The 24,095-nt window shown below is 41.4% G+C and overlaps 1 protein-coding gene across 3 annotated transcripts in view; it reads left to right on the top strand.

The window, feature by feature from the left end:
• The window catches only part of FBXO10 (F-box protein 10), a 54,011-nt gene that overhangs the window by 7,642 nt on the left and 22,274 nt on the right, over positions 1-24,095 (top strand). For all 3 annotated transcript variants that reach the window (XM_049895791.1, XM_049895789.1, XM_049895790.1), the window contains one exon: positions 22,198-22,788. In XM_049895791.1, the coding sequence (XP_049751748.1) occupies positions 22,204-22,788 (585 nt within the window). In that variant the 5' untranslated portion in view covers positions 22,198-22,203. The remainder of the gene's footprint in view (positions 1-22,197; positions 22,789-24,095) is intronic.

Below are 24,095 nucleotides of genomic sequence, written 5' to 3'. Positions count from 1 at the left end.
GTGGCACAATGATTTAAGTGCCCAGCTGCTAACTGAAAGGTCGGCAGTTCAGACCCACCGGCGGCTCTGTGGGAAAAAGATGTGGGAGTCTGCCTCTGTAAAGATTTTCAGCTTTTGGAAACCCAGTGGGGCAGTTCTGCTCTGTCCTATAGGGTTGCTATGAGTCGGAATTGACTGCACAGCAGTGGGTTAGTTTTTTTGATATAGTCTTCCTGTTCCCTGCCTTCACAACAAAAACACATAATTTATTGACTGTAATTAATTTCATTTCTTTTAGGATGTGGGAAGGGTTGGCTCAGAATGAAATACAGAAAAAGAGATAGGAATTTAGGGAGATAAAAGAGACATAGCAGAAAGGGAATTCATTACCATTTATTGTGTGTTTACTGTGTGTCAGGCACAGTGTTAAGTGCTTTCCATCCATTCTCATTTCATCTTTGCAACAAACTCCCTAAGGTATTATTATCCCCATTTTTATAGATGAGGAAGCTGAGACAGAAGATGGTGTGACTCCCATCGGATGTGTGATTTTGCATGAGAAGTAACAATCACTTGGTATGGAATTGCCTTAAACTGAGAGTGATTAAAGAGAAAAGGTGAAGCTGTATGCTGCTGAGTGGGAGGCAGGAGGTGGTAGGAAAGACACTGCCTGGATAGTTCTCTCCACATTCCAAACTCTCAGGGAGGAGTCCAGAGTCAGGGGAGTATAACTTTGGATTGGTTGGGGTCCACTTGAGCACTGCTTCCTCTTGGCCAAGAGATCTGCTACCTGGTAGATTTGTCCTTGGTTTTCACAAATTCTGGCTTGAGGTCCTAAACCTTTTGAGCCAGGCTTTCTAACAGAGTACTGTTTTGTCACGTCCAACTCAGGCATTGTGTGGTACTGTATTGTGTGGCAGTTACAGGATTAAATTCATTCTTAATTCATGGTCTTTGAGTTTGTTTGTGATGATGTGGTTAGAAGGTCCTCTCACAAGTGAGGAACCCAAGACTCTGAGAAGGGAATTAGAAAGCAGGTTGTTATAGTGGAAAGAGCAGGGGCCTTTGGACCCAGTCCCCATTAGGAACCTCAGCTGTGCTGCTACTAAACCAAACCAAACCAAACCCTTTGCTGTTGAGTTGATTCCAGCCCCACGTGTCACAGAGTAGAACTAAGCTCCACAGGGTATTCTAGGCTGTGACCTTTACAGCAGCAGCAGACCAGGCCTTTTTCCTGTGCAGTTATTGGGTGGGTTCGAACAGCCAGCCTTTCAGTTAGTGGTCGAGCACAAACCGTTTGCACCACCCAGGGACCTGTGCTGCTTACAGCACTAGGTGAAAAACTGAGTCACCATTTACTCCTGGAAAATGAAATAAGAATACTGCTACCTCTTGGCTTGTTGTAAGTGCTCATTAAAATGACATATTAAAAAGCACCTGTGTCCTGATCAAAAGGAGGAAAATGTAGAACAGAATTCCAAATTTTCACAGACTCCAGATTTTCTGGAGCTATGGGGGCTGGATGAACCCCTGACATTATTGCTCTGAGATAATCTTTAAACCTTAAACCAAAAATATCCCCTGAAGTCTTCTTAAAACCAAGCAATAGTTTACCTTAATTAGTAAAAGATTTCTGCTGGAACATTGTGTTTTTTAAGATCTATCTGTATGGAATCAAACTGACAACAGCAACTCAAAAGATTAGGTAGGAACCTTAGGGGGCAGTGAGTTTGTGTTAATGCGGGAGGAACAACTCAGGAAAGGAGGGTGAGAATGGTTGTGCAACTTGAAGAATGTAGTCAGTATCACTGGATTTTACATGTAAAAACTGATGAATTGGTATATGTTTTGCTGTATGTATTCTCAACAACAACAAAATAAATAAAAAAATTTAAAAAGCACCTAGTGTCTAGTAAGGCCTAAATACACCTTACCCTGCCCTGCTCTAGGTCCCCAGTGAATAGTGTTAGAATCAGTAGGACCTCAGACTTAGGATCCCCAGGCCGGTGCTCTCTTCTAGTTGAATCACACTGAATGGGCAGTGGGTTGAAGGAGGGAGAGGGGCCCTCGGGGCTCTGCACTATGCTCAGGAAACACCATCCTTGCAGCAGGGCACAGCGTTCTGGTGTATGTCATCAAATTTCAGAGCTGGAAATGAGGAACAGCTGGTTATTTCTCCGGCTGAAGGAGCTAAGATTTGAAGAAATGGTAAAAGCCAAACTAGATTTTTATTCTTTTCAATTTATGTCACCCTTCAAAGTCTTAAGTTTTGTCTCACTTCCAGTCATGGGTATGTGTGTGTAGATGTATGTATGTTTATGGCTCTTTCCTGCTTCACAATATTTTACTCTCTACACACCTTAAAAAAAAAAAAGGAAATCCTGGTGGTGTGGTGGTTAAGAGCTATAGCTGCTGACAAAAAGGTCAGCAGTTCAAATCCAGCAGGTGCTCCTTGGAAACTGTATGGGGCAGTTCTATTCTGTCCTATAGAGTCAGAATCGACTCGACGGCAGTACGTTTCTTTCTTTTTTTTTTTTTTTTTTCATTTATGCACCTTAGAACAGTTTCACAGTAACTCTAGGAAAATTTACTTTGAGGAAAGATTTTAAATCATTAACCCATTACAGTTGTTCAGTTAATTCAGTTTGCAGTTATTTATGCAGGTGCTTTTGTGTGGCTCATAGTGTTGGATAAAAGTCTTTTTTTCCTTGGCAGTACTAGAGTTCTGAGCTGCCCTAGATCATTTCCTTTTATACATTAAAAAAATTCTACCACTTTGATACTGATATGGTCTTCCTTAGGTAGAAAATAAGCGCTTTATTATTATTACAATACAACATAGGACAGAGCAGAGATGTGAAGCCACCCACCCTCAAGGTTACCCAGTGAGGGAGGGGCAGGGCCCAAAATAGAATGCAAAGCCTTTTGGGTCCCTTTTGTCTGAATCATTGCAGCATGGGGTAGTAGGGCCTTTTGTGTTAGAACTCAAAGCATCTCCCCACTGCCCCCTGAATAAACTAGAAACTATTCACACTGGCTAAGAGTGTTTGTTCCATGTGAACTGATCCAGCTGGCCTTTCTCACTGACCCCTTCAGACTCTGGCAGCCAGATAAACTTGTTACTGTGTCCTAAGCCAGGTGGAGGTTTCCCACCTCTGGGCTTTTGCTGACACAGTTTTATTTGCCTACAAACTCGCAATTTTCCAGATGCCCCAATCCTACCTGTATTTCAGAGTCCAGCTCAGATGCCACCCCTTCCATGAAGCTTGGCTTAATGGTTAAAAACAGTCATTGGGGCCAGGCCTGGCCTCAGAAGGTGGCTGTGCTCTTGTTAGCAAAAAACTGGGGGCAAGTGATTTGTCACATAAGTTCTCTCAGGCTTAGTTTCCTTGTCTATAAAATGAAGACAATAATACGTTAAACCACTGCTTCTCGGACTCATGGTGCCTGTGAGTTCCATGATCACCTTCTTAAAATGGTGATTCTGATCCAGTAGGTATGGGGTGGTGCCCAAGATTTGGCGTTTCTAACAAGCTCCCAAGTCCTAGGAACGCATTTTCGGTTGCAAGCCTTTTAAGAGTTGTTGAGAGAATGAAATGAAATAATGCCTGAAAGCTGCTTAATATTATGCCCTTCAAGTAGTAGTACTTAATAGGTGCCACTGTTTTTGTTACCTGCTGTTACTACTGGCTGATTCCCTAGCTAGAGGTCATGTCTTTATCCTTTAAATTAGGGCTTCCCCTCTTTTATAGCACTGAGCACTTTCTCCCTTGTACTGTGTTTTTGGTAGACACATCTCCTACCAGACTTGTGGGTAGGGGTCTTCATCCAATTCCTCTTGCAGTGCTTACCACACAGCCTTATACATAGCAAGAGTTGAATTAGTACTTGGGTTTTATTTACTTGGTTTTTTTTTTTTTTTCCCTCAGGGATCTGTATGACAGTAGGAATTCTATAACTAATGGTTTAAATAGCCTTAGCTAATATTTGGAAGCCCTAGTGGTGTAGCGGTTAAGAGCTACAGCTGCTAACCAAAAGTTTGGCAGTTGGAATCCACCAGGCACTCCTTGGGAACCCCATGGGGCAGTTCCGCTCTATCCTACAGGGTCACTACGAGTCAAAATCAACTTGACGGCAATGGGCTTTTGGGTTTATACTAATATACTAAATAATAATAATAATAAAAAAAATAATAATGGTGACTGTTAATTCAGCAGATATTTATTTGAGTACCTATCATGTCCCTGGCATGATATAAAGCAGTGATACAGAGTTCTGCCTTTAATAAGCTTATCTTTTATTCAGAAGGGACCGACAGTAAATATAGAAAAACATACATAAAGTCATAAGCTCGTTGAGGACAGAAAATGTGTCTTAATTCATCATAGTGAATTTGCTCATAGTAGGTGTTCAGGCACTGTGTCAGCTGGCTCCTCTGAGTCTGCAAAAGCTGTCTCACATTTCACGTGGCCAGTCTTTATGGAGGAATCCCTTGGTGGTGCAAATGGCTTAGCACTGGACTATTAACCAAAAGGTTGGCTGTTGAAACCCACCCATAGACTTCTTGGTGGTAAAGCCTGACAACCTGCTTCCAAAAGGTCAGAGCCTTGAAAGTTCTCTGGGGCAGTTATACTCTGCACGTATGGTGTCACCATGAGTCAGAATCGACTCGTCGGCAACCAACAACAACAGTCTTTGTGGATAACTCAGTACTTCCTCATGTCCCCTTTACCTAAAAAAAAAAAACCATCCCCAAACCCACCTACACAGAAGCATAAGTGGGCTCTATAGATCTTACTAGAGATTTCATGGGGGAGCTAAGGAAAAGGCTTCATTTTACACCCCACAGCAAACAACTTAAAAGTATGTATTAGACATTTCCAAAGTTCCTTTTTTAACACTGCCAACATCAAGGGTGTTTCTCCTTTGGAACATCAAGGATATTTCTCCTTGACACTTCCACCACGCAGCCCTCAGCTGCCTAGGTCCCTGCCACCATCCCCAGCTCCCAACTTCACATTCTCCCAGATTCCTTCTTTGAATTTGCCTATCTCAACCCCTAGTATGCCTGCCTCAGCCCATCAGGATGCTTAGCAAACTAAACAGCCCATAGAACCCAGCCTTCTCAGAGACAAAGCAAAACCTTTAATTTCAGTGCCTTAAGTTTACCAGAGTTCTGTACAATTTTCTAAGGGTGTTCACTCCCATTTTCTTTCACTGAATCCTTTCCCATGCCCTTTAGATGTTAGATTGCCTTAGGACTTGGTCATCAGATCTCCTTTCTTCACTTTCTGCTTAGGTGATCTCATCCCATGGCCTTAAATGTCGTTCAGATCTCTATTCAAATGTTACTTCCTCTGAGATCTTGCTTGACAACCCTGTCTTAAATAGCATACACACATGCATCCATACACACAGCCCTTAATCCACTTGATTTTTCTTCATAGCATTTATGTTGTTATTTTTTAAATTTTCTTTTATTATTTTTTTTATTAACTTTTATTGAGCTTCAAGTGAACGTTTACAAATCAAGTCAGACTGTCACATATAAGTTTATATACACCTTACTCCATACTCCCACTTGCTCTCCCCCTAATGAGTCAGCCCTTCCAGTCTCTCCTTTCATGACAATTTTGCCAGCTTCCAACTCTCTGTTGTTGTTATTTTTTATTATCTGTCTCTGAAAGTAGGGACTTTGTCTTGTTCACTGCCTTTCAGTACTTAAAGCAGTGCCTGGCACATAGTAGGTTATCAATGAATATTTGCTTGCTAAATGAATTTTCTTTTTGGAAATTCTCAAGATCCTCCTGAAGAGTAGAAGGGCGGCCAGCATTAGCCTCAGTTTACAGGTGATGAAATAGGTTTGGAGAGGCTAAATGCCTTGTCTCAAGTCATGGGGCTAGAAGGCAGTAGAACCTACTTGTTGAGAGCTGAGACTGGTAGGACTCACCTCCCAAGAGTGGCCTGTGCCTCTCTCACTGAAGCTGGGGACACTAGGTGGCCTGAAGGCATGTGGATACCTCTTGTGGGAGGTTTGGAGGGTGCCACACAGAAACCTTGAGTTCTCACACTCTTGGAAACATGAGAAATGGAACACTATGGGGCCCATCTCAGGACCTGCTCTTTCCCATCCCAAACAGGTTCCCACTATTGTTTTCTCAGTTTTTCACAGGCATCACACTCTAGGTGCGTAGGCCCTGGGGGACATTTGTTACTTTTAATTCCACAGCTTAGAGGCCCCAATGGCAAAAAGGAAGGACGAAACGTGAATACATTAAAAAAAAAAAAAAAATACAGTGTTACCTGGTTATATAAATCCCTGTTGCTGTATCAATCCCCATGGATTAGCATGAAGAAGTAGTAAATAAACCAAGTGAAAGAACAGTGAATATGGCATTTGATTAAAAGGAAATCCTGATCTTAGTTCAGAGGGACGTTCTGAAGAGAAAATTCTTGGCCTCATTCTAGATTCAGACTCCCTGGTATTACCTAGGGTGGGGACATAGGCAAGTGTGGAGGAAGGCAAGTGCTGAAGGACAGAAGATGCCCTCTGGGAATCTTTGGGATGAAAGCATCTTCCCCTGAGAGTCTAGCTTTAGTGCCAGTTGCTTTCCACTGTGGTGTAGACTTCTCAGAACCCCAAGAAAAGTGACTCCCCAGTAGTTTGTGTGTCAGGTGCCAACATAGACGCTTCCCACATCATCTCAAGGGAAGCACCGCGACTGTCGTTTAATATTTGCGAAATTGTGAGTTTCTGCCTTCACTGTTCCACCTAACATACCTCTCCTGGATGGATCTCCTTAAAGATAGCTTTGATCAGGCCACTCACTCACTTCCTTAGAAACCTACAGTAGACAGAATACAAGCTTCTGAGTCTGGCATTTGAGGTCATTACCAACATGCTCAGAGGGCCATTATGTGTAGGAAGACAGAACGCCAGGCGCTCCACAGAGCAGAACTGAGATCAGCTAGGGAGTAACTAAGAACTAACTCTCAGCTCAGTGGAAGAATTGGGAAGAATACTGAAGTTGCTGCAGACCAGCCATGGAATGGGCAATTTCAAGGTGTTTGGGGGCTTAATAATACTGCTTTTTAGAGTTTCACATGCTCTGTCAGTCAAGATTGGCTAGGTTATGCTATAGTAACAGACAATCCCCAACTTCTTAATGCCTTAACCCAAAACAAAGGTTTATTTTTCACTGATGGTGTATGTCCACTTGGGGTTGGCAGGAGCACTCTGCTTATCCTAATCACTCAAAGACCCAGGCTAACAGGACAGCCTTCATCTCAAATGTTGCCACTTGCTGTGCCAGAGAGAAAGAGGGTTCTGGGTGATCTCTCACAGGCAGTTAAGTGCTCCAGTCAAGGAGTAACACATCTCTTCTCAAAACCCATTGGCTAGTACTAGTCACGCGACCCTACTCAACTACATGAGGAACCAGGGAGTGCAATCCTGTCATGTGCCCAGAAGAAGGGAAAACCGGAAGTAGTTGGTGAGGAAGCACTATTTACTAACACAGTGTCTTGGGCTGGGTTCTCTATAGAAGCAAAACCAGTAAAGTGTATAAATAAATGTACATATAGAGAGATTTATATCAAGGAAATTGCTCACGTGATTGTAGAGGCTGTAACGTCCCAAGTCTGTGGGTCAGGAAAGAGGCTTCTCCTGATTCACGTAGCTGCGGGGGCTGGTGAACCCAAGATCAACAGGGCTGGGGCTCACAGGCTGTGAAGATCAATAAATCCCAAGATTGGCAGGCAAGACTGCAGGTAAGCTGCTAGCTCAAATGCCAAGAACTGGAGGTCAGACAGACAGGAGCCAGCTGCAGGATCCAGAATGAACAAAAGCCCCCGAATCCTACCTGAATATCTGCCATACTTAACGCAGGCCACATGGCCAAGGAAACTCCGCTTCAACTGATTGGCTACTCACAGCAGAGTGATCATGTATCAAATCTCAACAAGGAAGTGATCACATTATACAACTGCCAAAGCATTGAAAATCACGGCCTAGCCAAGTTGACACACAACCTTAACTGTCACACGCAGTATGCATTAGATCCTTTAATCCTCACAACAGCCTTCAGGGTAGGTATCAAGATCCCTAACTTACATATGAGGAAAGCAAGACCGAGACAGGTTAAGTGACTTGCCCAAGGTTACCTACAACTTAAACCCAGTTCTTCTGACTTCAACGTTATTAGTCTTCCCACAGTACAGGAGCAGCTGAACGGTTGACGCTGAGGAGCAAAGCCACTTATTGAGGATGCTGCATCAAAGTGTGGTCGGGACCATTTTCATCACAGTCACCAGGGATCTTGTTAAAAATGCAGATACTTGATTCCATTCCAGAGATTCTGATTCTGGAGATCTGAAGTAGAGCTAGGAACAGGCCCTGGATGATTCTGACATGGATGGCTAAGAGCATGTTTTAAGAGCCACTGCTATGGAAAATCCTACCAAATCTGGCTTAAAGATGTTCTTTTCTCTTGAGCAATTTAAGCTGCAAAAAACAAACAAACAACCATTGCTGTCGAGTCAATTCCGACTCACAGCAACCCTATAGGACAGAGTATAACTGCCCATTAGTGTTTCCAAGGAGCTTCTGGTAGATTCAAACTGCTGACCTTTTGGTTAGCAGCTGTAGCTCTTAACCACTGCGTCACCAGGGTTTCCCTTTAAGCTACAGTGGTGCTTAATTCTTACTATCCCATGTTAGCATTAGCTGTGTCCATTTCCTGTCACGTAGAGGTAGGCATCATTTCCTTCTTGTTCCAGTATTCCCCACACTCTGTAAAGGCTCAGTGAACTGAGGAATAAGAGGGAATTTTATTCTTTAATTTCACGTTCACAGTGGGACTTCAAGAATTTCTGTGTGATGAAGGGGTTCTCTGAGAAGGTCCTTGAGACTGGACTGTGAGAGCCGGAACTCAAAGGCACTGCCTTGTTTTTCCGTGTCTCACAAGTTTTCTGCCTCTGACAGGGTGCAGCTTACAACTTTTTTATTGCTCTCTATTAGTGGAAAATATTTGAGTTTTCCTTCTTTGACAGGTTCCCTCCTAACACGAATTTCAGCTTTTGCAGGTTTTACTGTCTTCCATTTCACACAGTTATACAGGTCCCCTCCTGATGGCTGCAAGTAGCGTCAGTGGGGAAGCAACGGCCCAATAAACTCGAGAGGCAGAAAATACAGGAGGGACATATGTGTCCACTGGCCAAGAAAGGGGTAGTCTAGACACTTGGTAGCTTAAAATGCTCTCCTTGTCTTTTCTCTTACCCCAACGAGTTGGAGTAGAGAAGGCAGTCAACCCCAGGTATTGAGTCTTCAGAGATAAAAAAAATCCAGTGAGGATCCTACATGGTGCAGTGGTTAAATGCTTAGCTACTAACTGAAAGGTTGGTGGTTCAAACCCACCAGCCGCTCTGCGGGAGAAAGATGTGGCAGCCTGCTTCTGTAAAGATTTACAATCTGGGAAACCTTATAGGGTGGTTCTGTCCTATCCTGTAGGGTCACTATGAGTTGGCATTGACTCAATGGCACTGGGTTACTTTTTTACCCTAAAGGTACCTACAATCTAATGGAGAAGACAGAACTAAACAGTGCTGAAAATATGGTGTTAGGGTTGGCCTAAGGACTGACAAATAGATGATGGAATAGAATTCAAAAGCTCAGAAATAGACCCATATTTATTATCATCGGAAATCCTGGTGGCATAGTGGTTAAGTGCTACAGCTGTTAACCAAGAGGCTGGCAGTTCAAATCCGCCAGGCGCTTCTTGGAAGCTATGGGGCAGTTCTACTGTGTCCTACAGGGTCGCTGTGTGTCGGAATCGACTCGACAGCAGTGGGTTTGGTTTGGTTTTGGTTTATATTGTCATCATTTGATTTTTGACAGAGGCACCAAAGGAATCCATAGGGAAAGGAGAGTCTTTTCAACAAATGGTACTGGAATAACTGGAAATCCATATAGAAGAAAGGGAACCTCAACTACCACCTCACACCGTGACAAAAATTAATTCAAGATGGATCATAGAACAAGACATATAAAAAAGTTAAAAATCACAAAGTTTTTAGAAGAAAATTTAGGAGATTATCTTCATAATTTGAGGATTAGCAAAGGTTTCCAAATCAGTTAACGGAAAGCAACAACCATAAAATAAAAAAATTGATGAATTAGACTTCATCAAAATTAAAAACGTGTCATCAAAATCTGCCATTAAAATGAAAAGGCAAGACACGGACTGGGAGAAAATATACACAGAACATGTATCTGGCAAAGGATTTATAAAGAACTCCTTTAATTCAAATATAAAAAGAGAACCCAATTAAAAAGTAGACCAAAGATTTCAATTAAAAAACAAAAAACTAAACCCATTGCATTCGAATCGATTCCAACTCATAGCTAGCCTATAGGAAAAAGTTGAACTGCCCCATAGGGTTTCCAAGGAGTGGCTGGCGGATTCGAACTGCTGACCTTTTGATTAGCAGCTGAGTTCTTAACCACTGTCCCACCAGGGCTCCAAAGATTTGAATAGACGCTTTAAAAAGGAGATACATGAATGGTGATGGAACGCTTTCATTGATTAAGGGTAGGGTTGCACAGCCAATTATTGTAATTGCTGTAAATTGTACACCTGTAAAAAGTCGCATTGGGAAAAGTTGTGTGATAGACATTATTTACAACAATGACAAAAGATAAGAGTAGCTGCTGAGGCTGCTTACGTACAACCAAAATCCCCGTGGGATTTGGTTTTTCGCTTTGGAATTTTAGGGTCATGATTTCATGGGCCATCCCAGTAATTGGCCTAATAATGTGTTTAGTGCTTCTGTTCTACCTCCTAGTTCGTTGCATTGTGCCTGGGGTCTTAAAAGCTTGCAAGTGGCCATCTGAGGCACAGCAATTGGTCCCCATTTGTCTGGAGCAGAGGAAGATGGAGAGTCAAGAATAGGAAGAGGATGTGGAATGTGTGGCTAGTTGCCTCATGAACAACTGCCCCCTTTGCTGTGAGACCAGAAGAACTGGTTGGGGCCTGGCTACCATTACTGAACATTTTGATCAAAGGTTCCATAGAAGAATCCTGATCAAAATGGGGAAAATGCAGAACAGAATTTCAATTTCTCATGGACTCCAGACTTCCTGAAGCCGTGAAGGTTGGATGAACTCCTGAAACTATTGCCCTGAGATAATCTTTAAACTTTAAACCAAAATATCCCCTGATGTCTTCTTAAAACCAAACAGTATTTTAGCTTAACTAGTAAAAAAAAAAATGTCTGCCTTAAGCATTAAGCTCTTCTAAGAGCTGCTAAAAAAAAAAAAAAAAAAAAAATTTTTTTTTTTTTTATATAGGATCAAGGAAACCCTGGTGGTGTAGTGGTTAAATGCTACAGCTGCTAACCAAATGGTCGGCAGTTCGAATCCACCAGGCGCTCCTTGTAAACTCTGTGGGGCAGTTTTACTCTGTCCTATAAGGTCACTATGAGTTGGAATTGACTCCACAGCAACGGGTTTGGTTTTTGGTTATATAGGATCACATTGACAACAGCAACTTGAAAGATTAGATAGGAACCTTAGGGGGCGGTGAATTTATGTTAATGGGGGAGGAACAACTCAGAAAAGGAGAGTGAGAGTGGTTGCACAATGACAGGAATGTAATCAGTATCACCAAATGGTACATGTAGAAACTGTTGAATTGGTGTTATGTTTTGCTGTGTATATTCTCAACAACAACAACAACAAAAAAATTTTAAAAGGGAATGTACGAGTACCAATAAGCACGTGAAGAAGTGCTCAACATCAGTAGTCATGAGGGAAATGCAGATTAAATAAGAATGAGATACAGTTACATATCCACCAGGATGATAAAATTAAAAAGACTGACAACAACAAATGTTGGTCGAGGGTGTGGTGCAGCTAACCCAGAAAAACCAGACCCATTGCTGTCAAGTCGATTCCTACTAATAGCAACCCTGTAGGACAGTAGAACTGCCCCAGTTTCTGAGGAGCGCTTTGTGCTACTAGATCTCATTAGTTGTTAGCGAGCATGTAAAATGGTATGACTCCTTTTGGATAAAAGACCCAGCAATTCTCCTAAGTATTTACTGAAGAGAAATTAAAACATATGTTCACAAAAACACTTGTACAAGAATGTTCATAGCAGCATTGTTCATAAGAGCCCCAGACTGGAAATGGTTCAGTTGTTCATCAATAGGAAAATCCACTTTAAAACTGTGATATGTCAATATTTTATACAATTACATAGTACTCAGCAATAAAGAGGAGCGAACTGTTGATACATGCAACAATATGGATGAATCTCAGAAACGTCCTGAGCGAAAGAAGCCTTACACACAAAATGTAATACTGCATGATTCCATTTATATGAAATTCTAGAACAGACAAAAATGATCTGTGATGGAAAGAACCAAAACAGTGGTTGCCTTCTGGGGTTGGTGTGGGAATTGACTAAGAGAACTTTTTGGTGTGACGGTAATATTGTATTTCTTGGTAGGGAATTGGATTACACAGATGAATGCATGTGTCAAAATTCTGCAAATGCACACTTAGGATTTATGCATTTCATCGAATATAAATTTTATACCAAAAGAAAAAATGTAAATGATATGCATGCTGCATATCTAGAAGGAAGTGTACTGTTGTCTGCAGTTTTACTTGTGTCAAAAAAACAGGAAGGATTCCTAGATAAGAAGATAGGTAGACATATGATATGTATGGTAAAATGTTAGCGGTAGACTCTAGGTGGTGGAGTATATGGGTATTCACCATAAAAAAAAAAAAAATTTCACTTTTACTGTATGTCTGAAAATTTTTCATAACAAAATGTTGGAAAAATGTGATATGCTCAAAAAATCAATCAGAACTGAAACTTACTATTTCCAAATGAGCTGAAAGACATTGATAAAATGATAGAAGACATGACAGAACAACATAAATCAGAATTAGAAAATCTCAGAAATAAGGTGGCAAAACTGAAGAAAGAATTAGAAATAAAAGTTATTTTAGAAACAAAGACTAAACTAGAGGGAACGAGGAACACAGCTCTGTCCCCCGAAAATGTTTAGAAACAATAACCAGCCCAGCAGAAATAAGCATCTCTAATACACACACAAAAAAAAACAGATTATGGTCTTAAAATACTACTTCTGTTAAACCAGGAAAAAAATAGGTTCAACTAATTTTTTATGAGAGTGCAAAAGCACCCTGGAGAAATGGAGGAGAGCCTTTTCAACTAATGGTACTGGGATGATTGGACATTCATAGGGCAAAAAAACCCTAAGCATTATGCCTTAATAAAAAATTACTTAAAGTAGATCATTGACTTAAATGTAAAACTATAAAACCTTTAGAAAAAAAAAACAATGTATCTTCAGGATCCAGGGCTAGGCAGAGTTTTTAGACTTGACACCAAAAGTTTAATTCATAAAAGAAAACAATGATCAATTGAACCTCATCAGAACTAAAAACTTTTGCTCTGCCAAAGCCCATGTGAAGGGGATGAAAAGATAAGCCATAGAAAATATTTGCAAACCACGTATGTGATAAAGGACTACTATCTAAAAGATCATAAAGAACTCTCAAAACTCAACAGTAAATGTACGAATAATCCAGTTAGAAGATAGGGAAAAATAAAATGAACAGACATTTCACTGAACAAGATTCCACTTGGCTGATAAGTACATGAGAGCATGTTCAACATCATTAGCCACAACGAGATATCGCTACACACCTGTCAGAATGGCTAAAACGAAAAACCAAACACTGGTGAAAATGTATAGAAACCATATCAATCATACATTGTGAAATAGTACAGCCACTCTGGAAAACTATTTTCTAATAAAACTAAACATGCAATTACCATACGACCCAGCAATTTCTGTCTTCGGCATTTATCACAGAGAAATGAAAACTTGCGTTCACACAAAAAACTGCACAAATGTTCATAGCAGCATTATTTGTAATAGCTCAAAACTAGAATATGTCCAGAAGTCCTTCAATAGGTCATTGGTTAAACTGTGGTAAGTTCATACCATGAATGCACAACAGAACGAAACACTGCCCGGTCCTGCGCCATCCTTAAAGTCATTGTTATGGTTGCGCTCATTGTTGCAGCCATTGTGTCAGTCCACCTCGTTGAGGGTCTTCCTCTTTTCTGCTGACCCTATATGATGTCCTTCTCCAGGGACTGATCCCTCCTGACAATATGTCCAAAGTATGTAAGACGCAGTTTCGCCATCCTTGCCTCTAAGGAACATTCTGGCTGCACTTCTTCCAAGACAGATTTGTTAGTTCTTTTGGTACCAACAACACAATTAAAAGGCATGGATTCTTCTTTGGTCTTCCTTATTCATTGTCCAGCTTTCACATGCGTATGATGTGATTGAAAATACCATGGCTTGGGTCAGGTGCACCTTAGTCTTCAGGGTGACATCTTTGTTCTTCAACACTTTGAAGAGGTCCTTTGCAGCAGATTTGCCCAATGCAACGCGTCTTTTGATTCCTTGACGGCTGCTTCCATGGCTGTTGATTGTGGATCCAAGTAAAATGAAATCCTTGACAACTTCAATCTTTTCTCCGTTTATCATGATCTTGCTCATTGGTCCAGTTGTGAGGATTTTTGTTTTCTTTATGTTGAAGTGTAATCCATACTGAAGGCTGTGGTCTTTGATCCTCATTAGTAAGTGCTTCAAGTCCTCTTCACTTTCAGCAAGCAAGGTTGTGTCATCTGCATAATGCAGGTTATTAATGAGTCTTCCTCCAATCCTGATGCCCCGTTCTTCTTCATATAGTCCAGCTTCTCAGATTATTTGCTCAGCATACAGATTAAATTGGTATGGTGAAAGAATACAACCCTGACGCACACCTTTCCTAACTTTAAACCAATCAGCATCCCCTTGTTCTGTCCGAACAACTGCCTCTTGATCTATGTAAAGGTTCCTCATGAGCACAAGTAAGTGTTCTGGAATTCCCATTCTTCGCAGTATTACCCATAGTTTGTTATGATCCACACCGTCGAATGCCTTTGCATAGTCAATAAAACACAGGTGAATATCCTTCTGGTATTCTCTGCTTTCAGCCAGGATCCATCTAACATCAGCAATGATATCCCTGGTTCCACGTCCTCTTCTGAAACTGCCCTGAATTTCTGGCAGTTCCCTGTCGATATACTGCTGCAGCCATTTTTGAATGATCTTCAGCAAAATTTTTGTGATATTGATATTGTTCTGTAATTTGCACATTCAGTTGGATCACCTGTCTTGGGAATAGGCATAAATATGGATCTCTTCCAGTCAGTTGGCCAGGAAGCTGTCTTCCATATTTCTTGGCATAGACGAGTGAGCACCTCCAGCGCTGCATCTGTTTGTTGAAACATCTCAATTGATATTCCATCAATTCCTGGAGCCTTGTTTTTCACCAGTGCCTTCAGAGCAGCTTGGACTTCTTCCTTCAGTACTATCAGTTCCTGATCATATGCCACCTCTTGAAATGGTTGAATATCGACTAATTCTTTTTGGCGTAATGACTCTGTGTATTCCTTCCATCTTCTTTTGATGCTTCCTGTGTCATTTAATATTTTCCCCATGGAATCCTTCACTATTGCAACTCGAGGCTTGAATTTTTTCTTCAGTTCTTTCAGCTTGAGAAATGCCAAGCGTGTTCTTCCCTTTTGGTTTTCTACCTCCAGCTCTTTGCACATGTCATTATAATACTTTCCTTTGTCTTCTCAAGAGGTCCTTTGATATCTTCTGTTCAGTACTTTTACTTCATCAATTCTTCCTTTTGCTTTAGCTACTTGACACTCAAGAGCAAGTTTCAGAGTCTTCTCTGACATCCATCTTGGTCTTTTCTTTCTTTCCTGTCTTTTCAGTGACCTCTTCCTTTCTTCATGGATGATGTCCTTGATGTCATTCCACAACTCGTCTGGTCTTCGGTCACTAGTGTTCAGTGCATCAAATGTGTTCTTGAGATGGTCTCTAAATTCAGGTGGGATATACTCAAGGTCATATTTTGGCTCTTGTGGACTTGCTCTGATTTTCTTCAGTTTCACCTTGAACTTGCATATGAGCAAGTCGGCCCCTGGCCTTGTTCTGACGGATGATATTGAGCTTTTCCATCATCTCTTTCCACAGATGTAGTCAATTTGATTGACTCGTCTTCCAGAACTATATCAGACAGTGTTCCGCTGCTATTCATAAGGTTTTCACTGGCTAATGCTTTTCAGAAGTAGACTGCCGGGTCCTTCTTCCTAGTCTGTCTTAGTCTGGAAGCTCAGCTGAAACCTGACCTCCGTGGGTGACCCTGCTGGTATCTGAATACCAGTGGCATAGCTTCCAGCATCACAGCAACACACAAGCCCCCACAGTACGACAAACTGACAGACACGTGGGAGCCATGAACTACTACTCAGCAATAAATAGGAACGAACTATTGATGCCTGAAATAACTCAGACGAATCTCCAGGGAATTACGCTGAGTGAAAAAAGCCAATCCCAAAAGGTTACATACTGTATGATTCCATTTATATAAATTTTTGAAATGATAACAGTTTAGAATGGAGGACTGGTTAATAGTTGCAGGAGTTAGGGACGGGGGAGGGTAGGCAGGAGGGAAGTTGGTATGGTTACACAACGGCAGCACCACAAGGAGTGGTGTTGGGACTATTGAGCATCTTGACTGTCGTAGTAGATACACAAACCTATGCAGGTGATAAAATTGTATAGAACTTAATACAGACATGTACCCACACACACTTACAAATGAGTACAAGTAAAACTGGGGAAATCCGAATAAGCTTGGTGGATTATATCGATGTCAGTGTGCTGGTTGTGATATACTATAGTTTTGCAAAATGTTTCCATTGGGGGAAACTGGGCAAAGTGTACAAGGAATCTCGCTGTATTATTTCTTACAACTGCATGTGGATCTACAATTTCGCAATAAAAATTTCAATTAAAAAATATGGAGCTTCTTAGAGAAATGTCTGATAAACCCTGTCTGGGCAGGGTCTGTAGAACATGAGCCAGGACCATCTTGACATACCAGATAGCAAGGAAGCTATAAAATATTACTGGGGTTGTGTCAAAAGGACTGAGGAACCAACTCGAGGCCAAAGATGGTTCAATTTGAGCTTAAATAATACTAGGAATTTCAAAGAATTGAAACCCACCAAATATGTTTAAATTCATGAGTTCATAAAAGTAGTTAAAACACACACAAACATATAAGTAATTGGTCACCTTCAAAGAATAACAGAACCAGTTCATTATCTTGAAAACTAGGAAATAAGAAAGAATCAAGCTGACCTTTCCTGTGTGTACTGTGCCACTAGGTAACCAAGTAGTAGATGAAGGGAAGCATGGTAATAAAGTTATTTCAGCTAATAAATGAAAACCAAATGACACAGTTAGAAATCACCATTTTGTTACTTTCAGTAAATTAACAAATCCCTGCATTGAGCATCAGTGGCCACTAACATCAAAAAGGAGACAAGCAGATGTGTGCTTCCTGGTTAAAAAACAAAAAACAGTACCACTGTAGTCTTACTAAAGGCATTGAACCTGGGTCTAATCCAGTTGCCAATTTGTAGGAAATACAGATGACATGGGGATGAGTTGATCTCCCATCAGTATGCTGTCAGCAAAATTCAGACTGTGAGAAACTCAGGTCAAGTACTTAGGTTCCTCAGCTAATATAAAGAAAAGAAATGGGTGAAGGGAGAACCAGTGGATGAAATGAGAATAAAAGACATATCAGTCTGAAAAACCTAAGGACAAAACAGAAACTATAGTATCTAAGGATGCCTACTTGAGTGATAAAGCCATAAAGAAATTAGGAAGTGATTGTTACAGAAATCACAATTACATTTACTTTTTGAGGGAGGATTGGGTTATGGAGCACATGGAGAGGCATCTGCGGTGGCTGGCAAAATTCTCTATTTTGATCTAGGTGGTGGTTGATAAGGTTGTTTGGTTGATAAATAATTCTGTAAACTATACATTTGCTTTGTGTACTCTGTGTTTTTCTTTATGTTTTAAAAATCCTGTGATAGAACCGTTGTCAGAGTACTATGGGAGCTCAGAGGAGACACTTAATTTCTGAGAGAGGATAAGGATAGGCCCTCTGGAAGCAGTATTATGGAGAGAGTATGGGTGGAGTGCAGCAAATGCCCAAGATGAGGCTAGAGAAATAGACAAGCTATCTTGTATATTAAGCTTTATCCTGAAAGCCACGGGGAGGCACTGAGGAATTTAAGCCCTCAAATGACATGATCAGATTTATATTTTAGATCCCTGTGGCAGCTGTGTGCCAGATAGATTGGATGAAGGCAGGACTGGTTCCAGGGGGACCAGTTAAGAACCTCTTGCGGTAATCCAAACTAAAGATGGTGAGTCCAGAACTAATGCAATGATAGAGATGGTAGAGAGGAAGGGACTAATGTGAGAGTGCTCAAGGAGGCAGAAACCCAGGATCTTAGAAACTCTGGATATACAGGGACAAAGGAAAGGAGAAAAAGAAATCACGATGTTTCCCTAGTTACTGATTGGGCACTTAAGTAGAAGAGATGGTGCCATTTATCAGGCATGGAATACAGGTGGTAGGGCAGAGGTGGAGGGAGATGATAATATGGACAATTTGATAATATATACTATTTTTAAAATTGAGATAAAATGTACATACGTTTTGAAACTTACAGTTCAGTGATTTTTGACAGATGTATATATCCATGTAACTAACATACCAATCAAGATACAAACTATTTTCTTCACCCCAGAAGTTTCTTGTAACCCCTTCAAGTCAATCCCCACCCTCATTAGCAAGCACTGTTCTGATTTTTAGGAAACCCTGGTGGCGTAGTGGTTAAGTGCTATGATCGGCAGTTCGAAACCTCCAGGTGCTCCTTGGAAACTATGGGGCAGTTCTACTCTGTCCTATAAAGTGGCTATGAGTAGGAATAGATTGGACGGCAGTGGGTTTGGGGTTTTTTTTTTTCTCATTTTTGTCACTATACATTAGTTTTGCCTTTTTTCATTTTTAAAATATTTAATAATAAAGGGTAATGTTTACAATTGTAACTGAGGGTGACAAAAGCAAGATACAAACCTAGATTTACAGTCAAACTCCAATCTTGTAAAAATAGATACCCGTTGCCATCAAGTTGATTCCAACACACATGATGGCTAGAATACAGCACAAATGTGACAGTTTTGTCTGTTTTTTAACTTCACCTAAATAGAATCATGCAATATGTAGTCTCTGTGTCAGGCTTCTTTCACTCAGCATATCATTTTTTAGTTTTCCATGTTATTGTGTGTATCAGTGGTTCATTTTTTTTTCCTTTTTGACTCATTCCTTTTTATTGCTAAGTAGTATTTCATCGTAGGACTGTATCACAATTTGTTTACCCATTCCTCTGTTAATGGACTTTTGGGTTGTTTCCAGTTTTGTTGTCTTTTTTATTTCTTTGTTGTTGGTTGTGTGCATGCGTGCATGCACGTATGTGTATGTGTGTGTTTTTGCTATTATGAATAAAGCTGATATATAAACTTTCTTGTATGTCTTTTTGTAGACTCATGTTTTGGTTTTCCTTGTGTAAATATCTAGGAGTGGAGTTCCTGGGTCGCAGGGTAGGTGTATGTTTACCTGCAGAAGAAACTGTCAGTCTTCTGAAGTGGTTCTAGTATTTTATACTCCCACCAGCAGTGTATCAGGGTTGCTTCACGTCTTCACAGATATCTGATGCTGTTAGTGTTTTTAATTTTAGCCATTTTACTGGGTATGAAGTGGCATCTCATTATGGTTTTAATACAAATTAAATAATAATGAATACTAATGATGAGCAGTAAGCTATTCATTTTTCTTTTATGAAGCTTCTGTTCAAAACTTTTGCCAATTTTTATTGGATTTTTTAAAAATCTTTGACTTGTAACATTTCTTAATATATTCTGAATACAAACCATTTGTCTGACACATGTATTGCAAATATTTTCTCCCATTCTATTTCATGTCTTTTCGTTTTTTCAATGATGTCTTTTTTAAAGACATAGAATTTGCCATTTTAAGTTTTTCGAAGTGTACAATTCAGGGGCATTGATTACATTCACCACTGCTAGCTCCAATTTTTTTTCATTACCCCAGACAGAAACTCTACTCAGCAATAACTCTCATTTCCCCCATACCCCCTTGGCTGATTTTATTTTGGGGAGGGGGTGTCTGATTTTCCTGCTTCTTTGTATGTCTGATAGTGTTTGATTCAGTACTGAACATTGTGACTGGTATGTTGAGGGAGTCTAGAATTTGTTGTCTCTCTTAAAGAGTGTGGAGTTTTATTCTGGCAAGCAGTTAAATTACTGCAGAACCTTTTGATCCTGTCAGGCTTATTTTTATTTTTCGAATTTGAACTTATTCCTCCTTTCTGAGTCTCAGCGTGAACGCTCCATATTACCTGGACTGGAACACCAACGACTCCCAGCTCTGTGTGATCTCTAGTATCATCATTTGGTTCTCAATTTTGTAGCAGCCATCCCTGCCAGGTCTGATGAATTCTTGCCCTGCGCATATGCAGCCCATCCCTCAGCCAAAAATCTGCCCACTTATCCCTACCCCCACTGTGTGTATGTCTCTCTGTGGTGGCATCCTGCCTCACAGATTCCAGCCTTTTCAGCAGCAAGAACTGAGACCTGCCTGCCCAGTGAGCCTACTGCTCTGCCTGCCTCTACCTCTCACACAGTAGTAAAGTGCCCCCAGGATGAAAGCTGGCAGCACTGGGGCTCACATCCTGAGCTTCCTTTCTCTCAAAGATTACAGTTCTATGCAGCTTACTGTTCAATGCCTGAAAACAGTTGCCTCATGTATTGTCCAGCTTTATAGTTGTTTATGGTGAGAGGGAGAATCCAGCTCCAGCTGTTCTGTCATAGCCTTCTGTCAGTGTTCCGTTTTGGACATGATATAGAGATTTTGGTATCTGCGGAATGTCCAAATAGAAATGCCCAACAGGCAATTGGCTGTTCAGGTTTTGTACTCATGTGCTATGGATTGACGTGTGTCCCCCCAAAAATGTGTGTCAACTTGGCTAGGCCATGATTCTCAGCATTGCATGGTTGTGCACCATTTTGTGATCTCATGTGACTATCCTGTGTGTTATAAATCTTAACCTCTATGATGTTAATGAGGCAATTGTGTTAATGAGGCAGGACTCAGCCTACAAGATTAAGTAGTATCTTGAGTCATCTCTTTTGAGATATAAAAGAATCTAGCAGAGAGGAGGGAGACCTCAAACCACCAAGAAAGAAGTGCCAGGAGCAGTGCATGTCCTTTGGACCCGAGGCCCCTGTGCTGAGAAGCTCCTAGACCAGGGCAAGATTAATGACCTTCCCCCAGAGCCGACAGAGAGAATGCCTTCTAGAGCTGGTGCCCTCAATTCAGACTTCTAGCCTCCTAGACTGTGAGAGAATAAATTTCTGTTTGTTAAAGCCATCCACTTGTGGTGTTTCTGTTATAGCAGCATTAGATGACTAAGACTTCACGCATTTACATATGTAGTTGAAGCCAAGGGCATGAATATGATCACTCAGCTAGAGAATGGGTGGAGAATGAGTAGAAGAACATTTTTTCTCTTAAAAAGCCTGAGAAAGTGTAACTAAAGAAGTGGAGAACAGGAGATATCACTGTCACAGGAACCTGGGAGAGTTGCAAATGTCAGAAGCCCAGCATTTTCTCTATAATGCTTAAGTGTCTAGAGACTAGCTTAAGTTATAAAACCCAGATAAAGCCAGCTTAAGCAAAAAGAGAATTTATTGAAAGGTCATTTAGCTCACAGAGTTGAAGGAAGAGCTGCAGATTCCAGGGCATCTTCAGGCATCTGGAATTAGTACCACCAGGACACATACCTGTTGCTCATTTTTTTCTTTCTCTTTTTATCTTCATCTCTGCCTATTTCTGCTTCGCTCTGATACCACAAGGATTTCTGCACTAGGTGGGGAGCCTGGCTTCTAACGACTCTTGGTTATACTCTTATAGTATCTGACCAAAGAGACAAGAGAGTCTTCCTGTTAACTCCAGGTAGAAAAATCCCAAAGAAGGATTCTGAGTGGCTGGGCCTTGTTCACTTGTTCACCCTGAAGGTCAGGAGATGGCAGAGGGTATTTTAAGGGGAAAGGTATGCAGAGTAAACAAAAACCTCTCGTTTTGTGTCTGTCTCCCAGGCGACCATGGACGCTGGTGGCCTCCCCCTGGAGCTGTGGCGTGTGATCTTAGCCTACCTGCACCTTCCCGACTTGGGCCGCTGTAGCCTGGTATGCAGGGCCTGGTACGAGCTGATCCTCAGTCTCGACAGCACCCGGTGGCGGCAGCTGTGTCTGGGCTGCACTGAGTGTCGCCACCCCAACTGGCCCAACCAGCCTGATGTGGAGCCTGAGTCTTGGAGGGAGGCCTTCAAGCAGCACTACCTTGCCTCCAGGACATGGACCAAGAACGCCCTGGACTTGGAGTCCTCTGTCTGCTTTTCTCTGTTTCGCCGGAGAAGGGAACGGCGTACACTGACTGTTGGGTCAGGCCGTGAGTTTGACAGCCTGGGCAGTGCCTTGGCCATGGCCAGCCTATATGACCGGATTGTGCTGTTCCCAGGTGTGTACGAAGAGCAAGGGGAAATCATCCTGAAGGTGCCTGTGGAGATTGTAGGCCGCGGGAAGCTGGGTGAAGTGGCCCTCCTAGCCAGCATTGATCAGCACTGCTCAACCACACGCCTGTGCAATCTCGTCTTCATGCCGGCGTGGTTCTCCCCCATCATGTATAAGGTGGGTGTCCACATCAGATACATGGTCTTGAGAAGTCCCTGGCCTGACTCCAGGGCCTGGGCCTTCTCTTGGTGGGTTTGTAATCCCTTGTTTGTTGGCACTGAAAGTTTAACAGGTATTCTTAAACACGTACACTCCTCTGAGTTCTGAACCAATTGAAAAATAGACAAAGAAGTCAGTAGAGATCAAAATATCTACTTTATTCCTGGCAAAGCTGGATTAAGAAGTGAGGCTTGGACTTAAGGCCAGAATTGCTTGGTACTCCTTTTCCAAACTGGACCAACAGCCACAGGTGGAGCAGCTAGGTGGGAAAGCCAGGTTCTGAGGTAGCAGAGAATATGTGAGGTGATCTCAGTAGACATGCCCAGAGAGAGCCAAAGAGAGGAGAAACTGTTCAGGACCAGTGACCTTCAGCACATTAATACTGCCCTATGGAGGGTCAGGAGAGGTCCAACTTTTACCAGGATTAGTCACTTCTCAAGGGTGACTAGAGATAAGGCCAAGAAATATTAATTTAACACACCTCCTTACAGGAACAGAGAGCTGAAGTTGTGTTCACCACAAAGCATATATTGAGCTGTTGGTAGTTCGTGGTATAACGGTTTATAGCTATACGTTACCTAGAAATTGATTGTAAAACCTAGATTATGTATCCAGTCAATAAAAATTATATTGCCACTATGACTACCAATAACAACTTAATTGTCTCTCATGTATGTGATAATCATTATACTACCAATCATTTATGATGTACTTACTGTGTGCCAGGCACAAGCTTTATAGCCGTTACCTCATTTATTTCTCCCTATAGTTCTGTGACATAGATAGTGTCCTCCAAATTTCGTAGATGAGGGAACTGAGGCTCAACTAGATTAAGTGACATACCCAGGGTCTCAGAGTTAGTAAGGGACAGAGCTAGGATCCAAAGCCTGTACTGTACTCATGACCTAGGTGACTTTCCATCTGTAACCTCACTTGATCCTCACAGCAAACACTTGTGTTTGACAGGGTAAATGCAGTATCCTCATTTTGCGGGTAGGAACACTGAAGCTCAGAGACGCTAAATAACTTTCTCAAGTGGGTAGTTAGTGATGTCAGTACTTAGATCACTAAGCACTTTTAAAATTACATCATGCTGGCTTTCCTGGAAGCTCAGAAGCCTGCTTTTTTAGCTCTGGAATGTTTCCAAAGGACCGATGAGCTGGTCTTTAGACTCAGAAGGAGATTTTGGTTCTAGAAAGAGTACTGTCCAGACACATCATTTTTCACAATATATTTATTGCTAGAGTAATATGTTAATTTCAGCT

The sequence above is a fragment of the Elephas maximus genome, chromosome 9, assembly GCF_024166365.1.
Source record: "Elephas maximus indicus isolate mEleMax1 chromosome 9, mEleMax1 primary haplotype, whole genome shotgun sequence".
NCBI classification, from domain to species: Eukaryota; Metazoa; Chordata; class Mammalia; order Proboscidea; family Elephantidae; genus Elephas; species Elephas maximus.
This window is presented reverse-complemented; position numbering and strand designations above follow the sequence as displayed.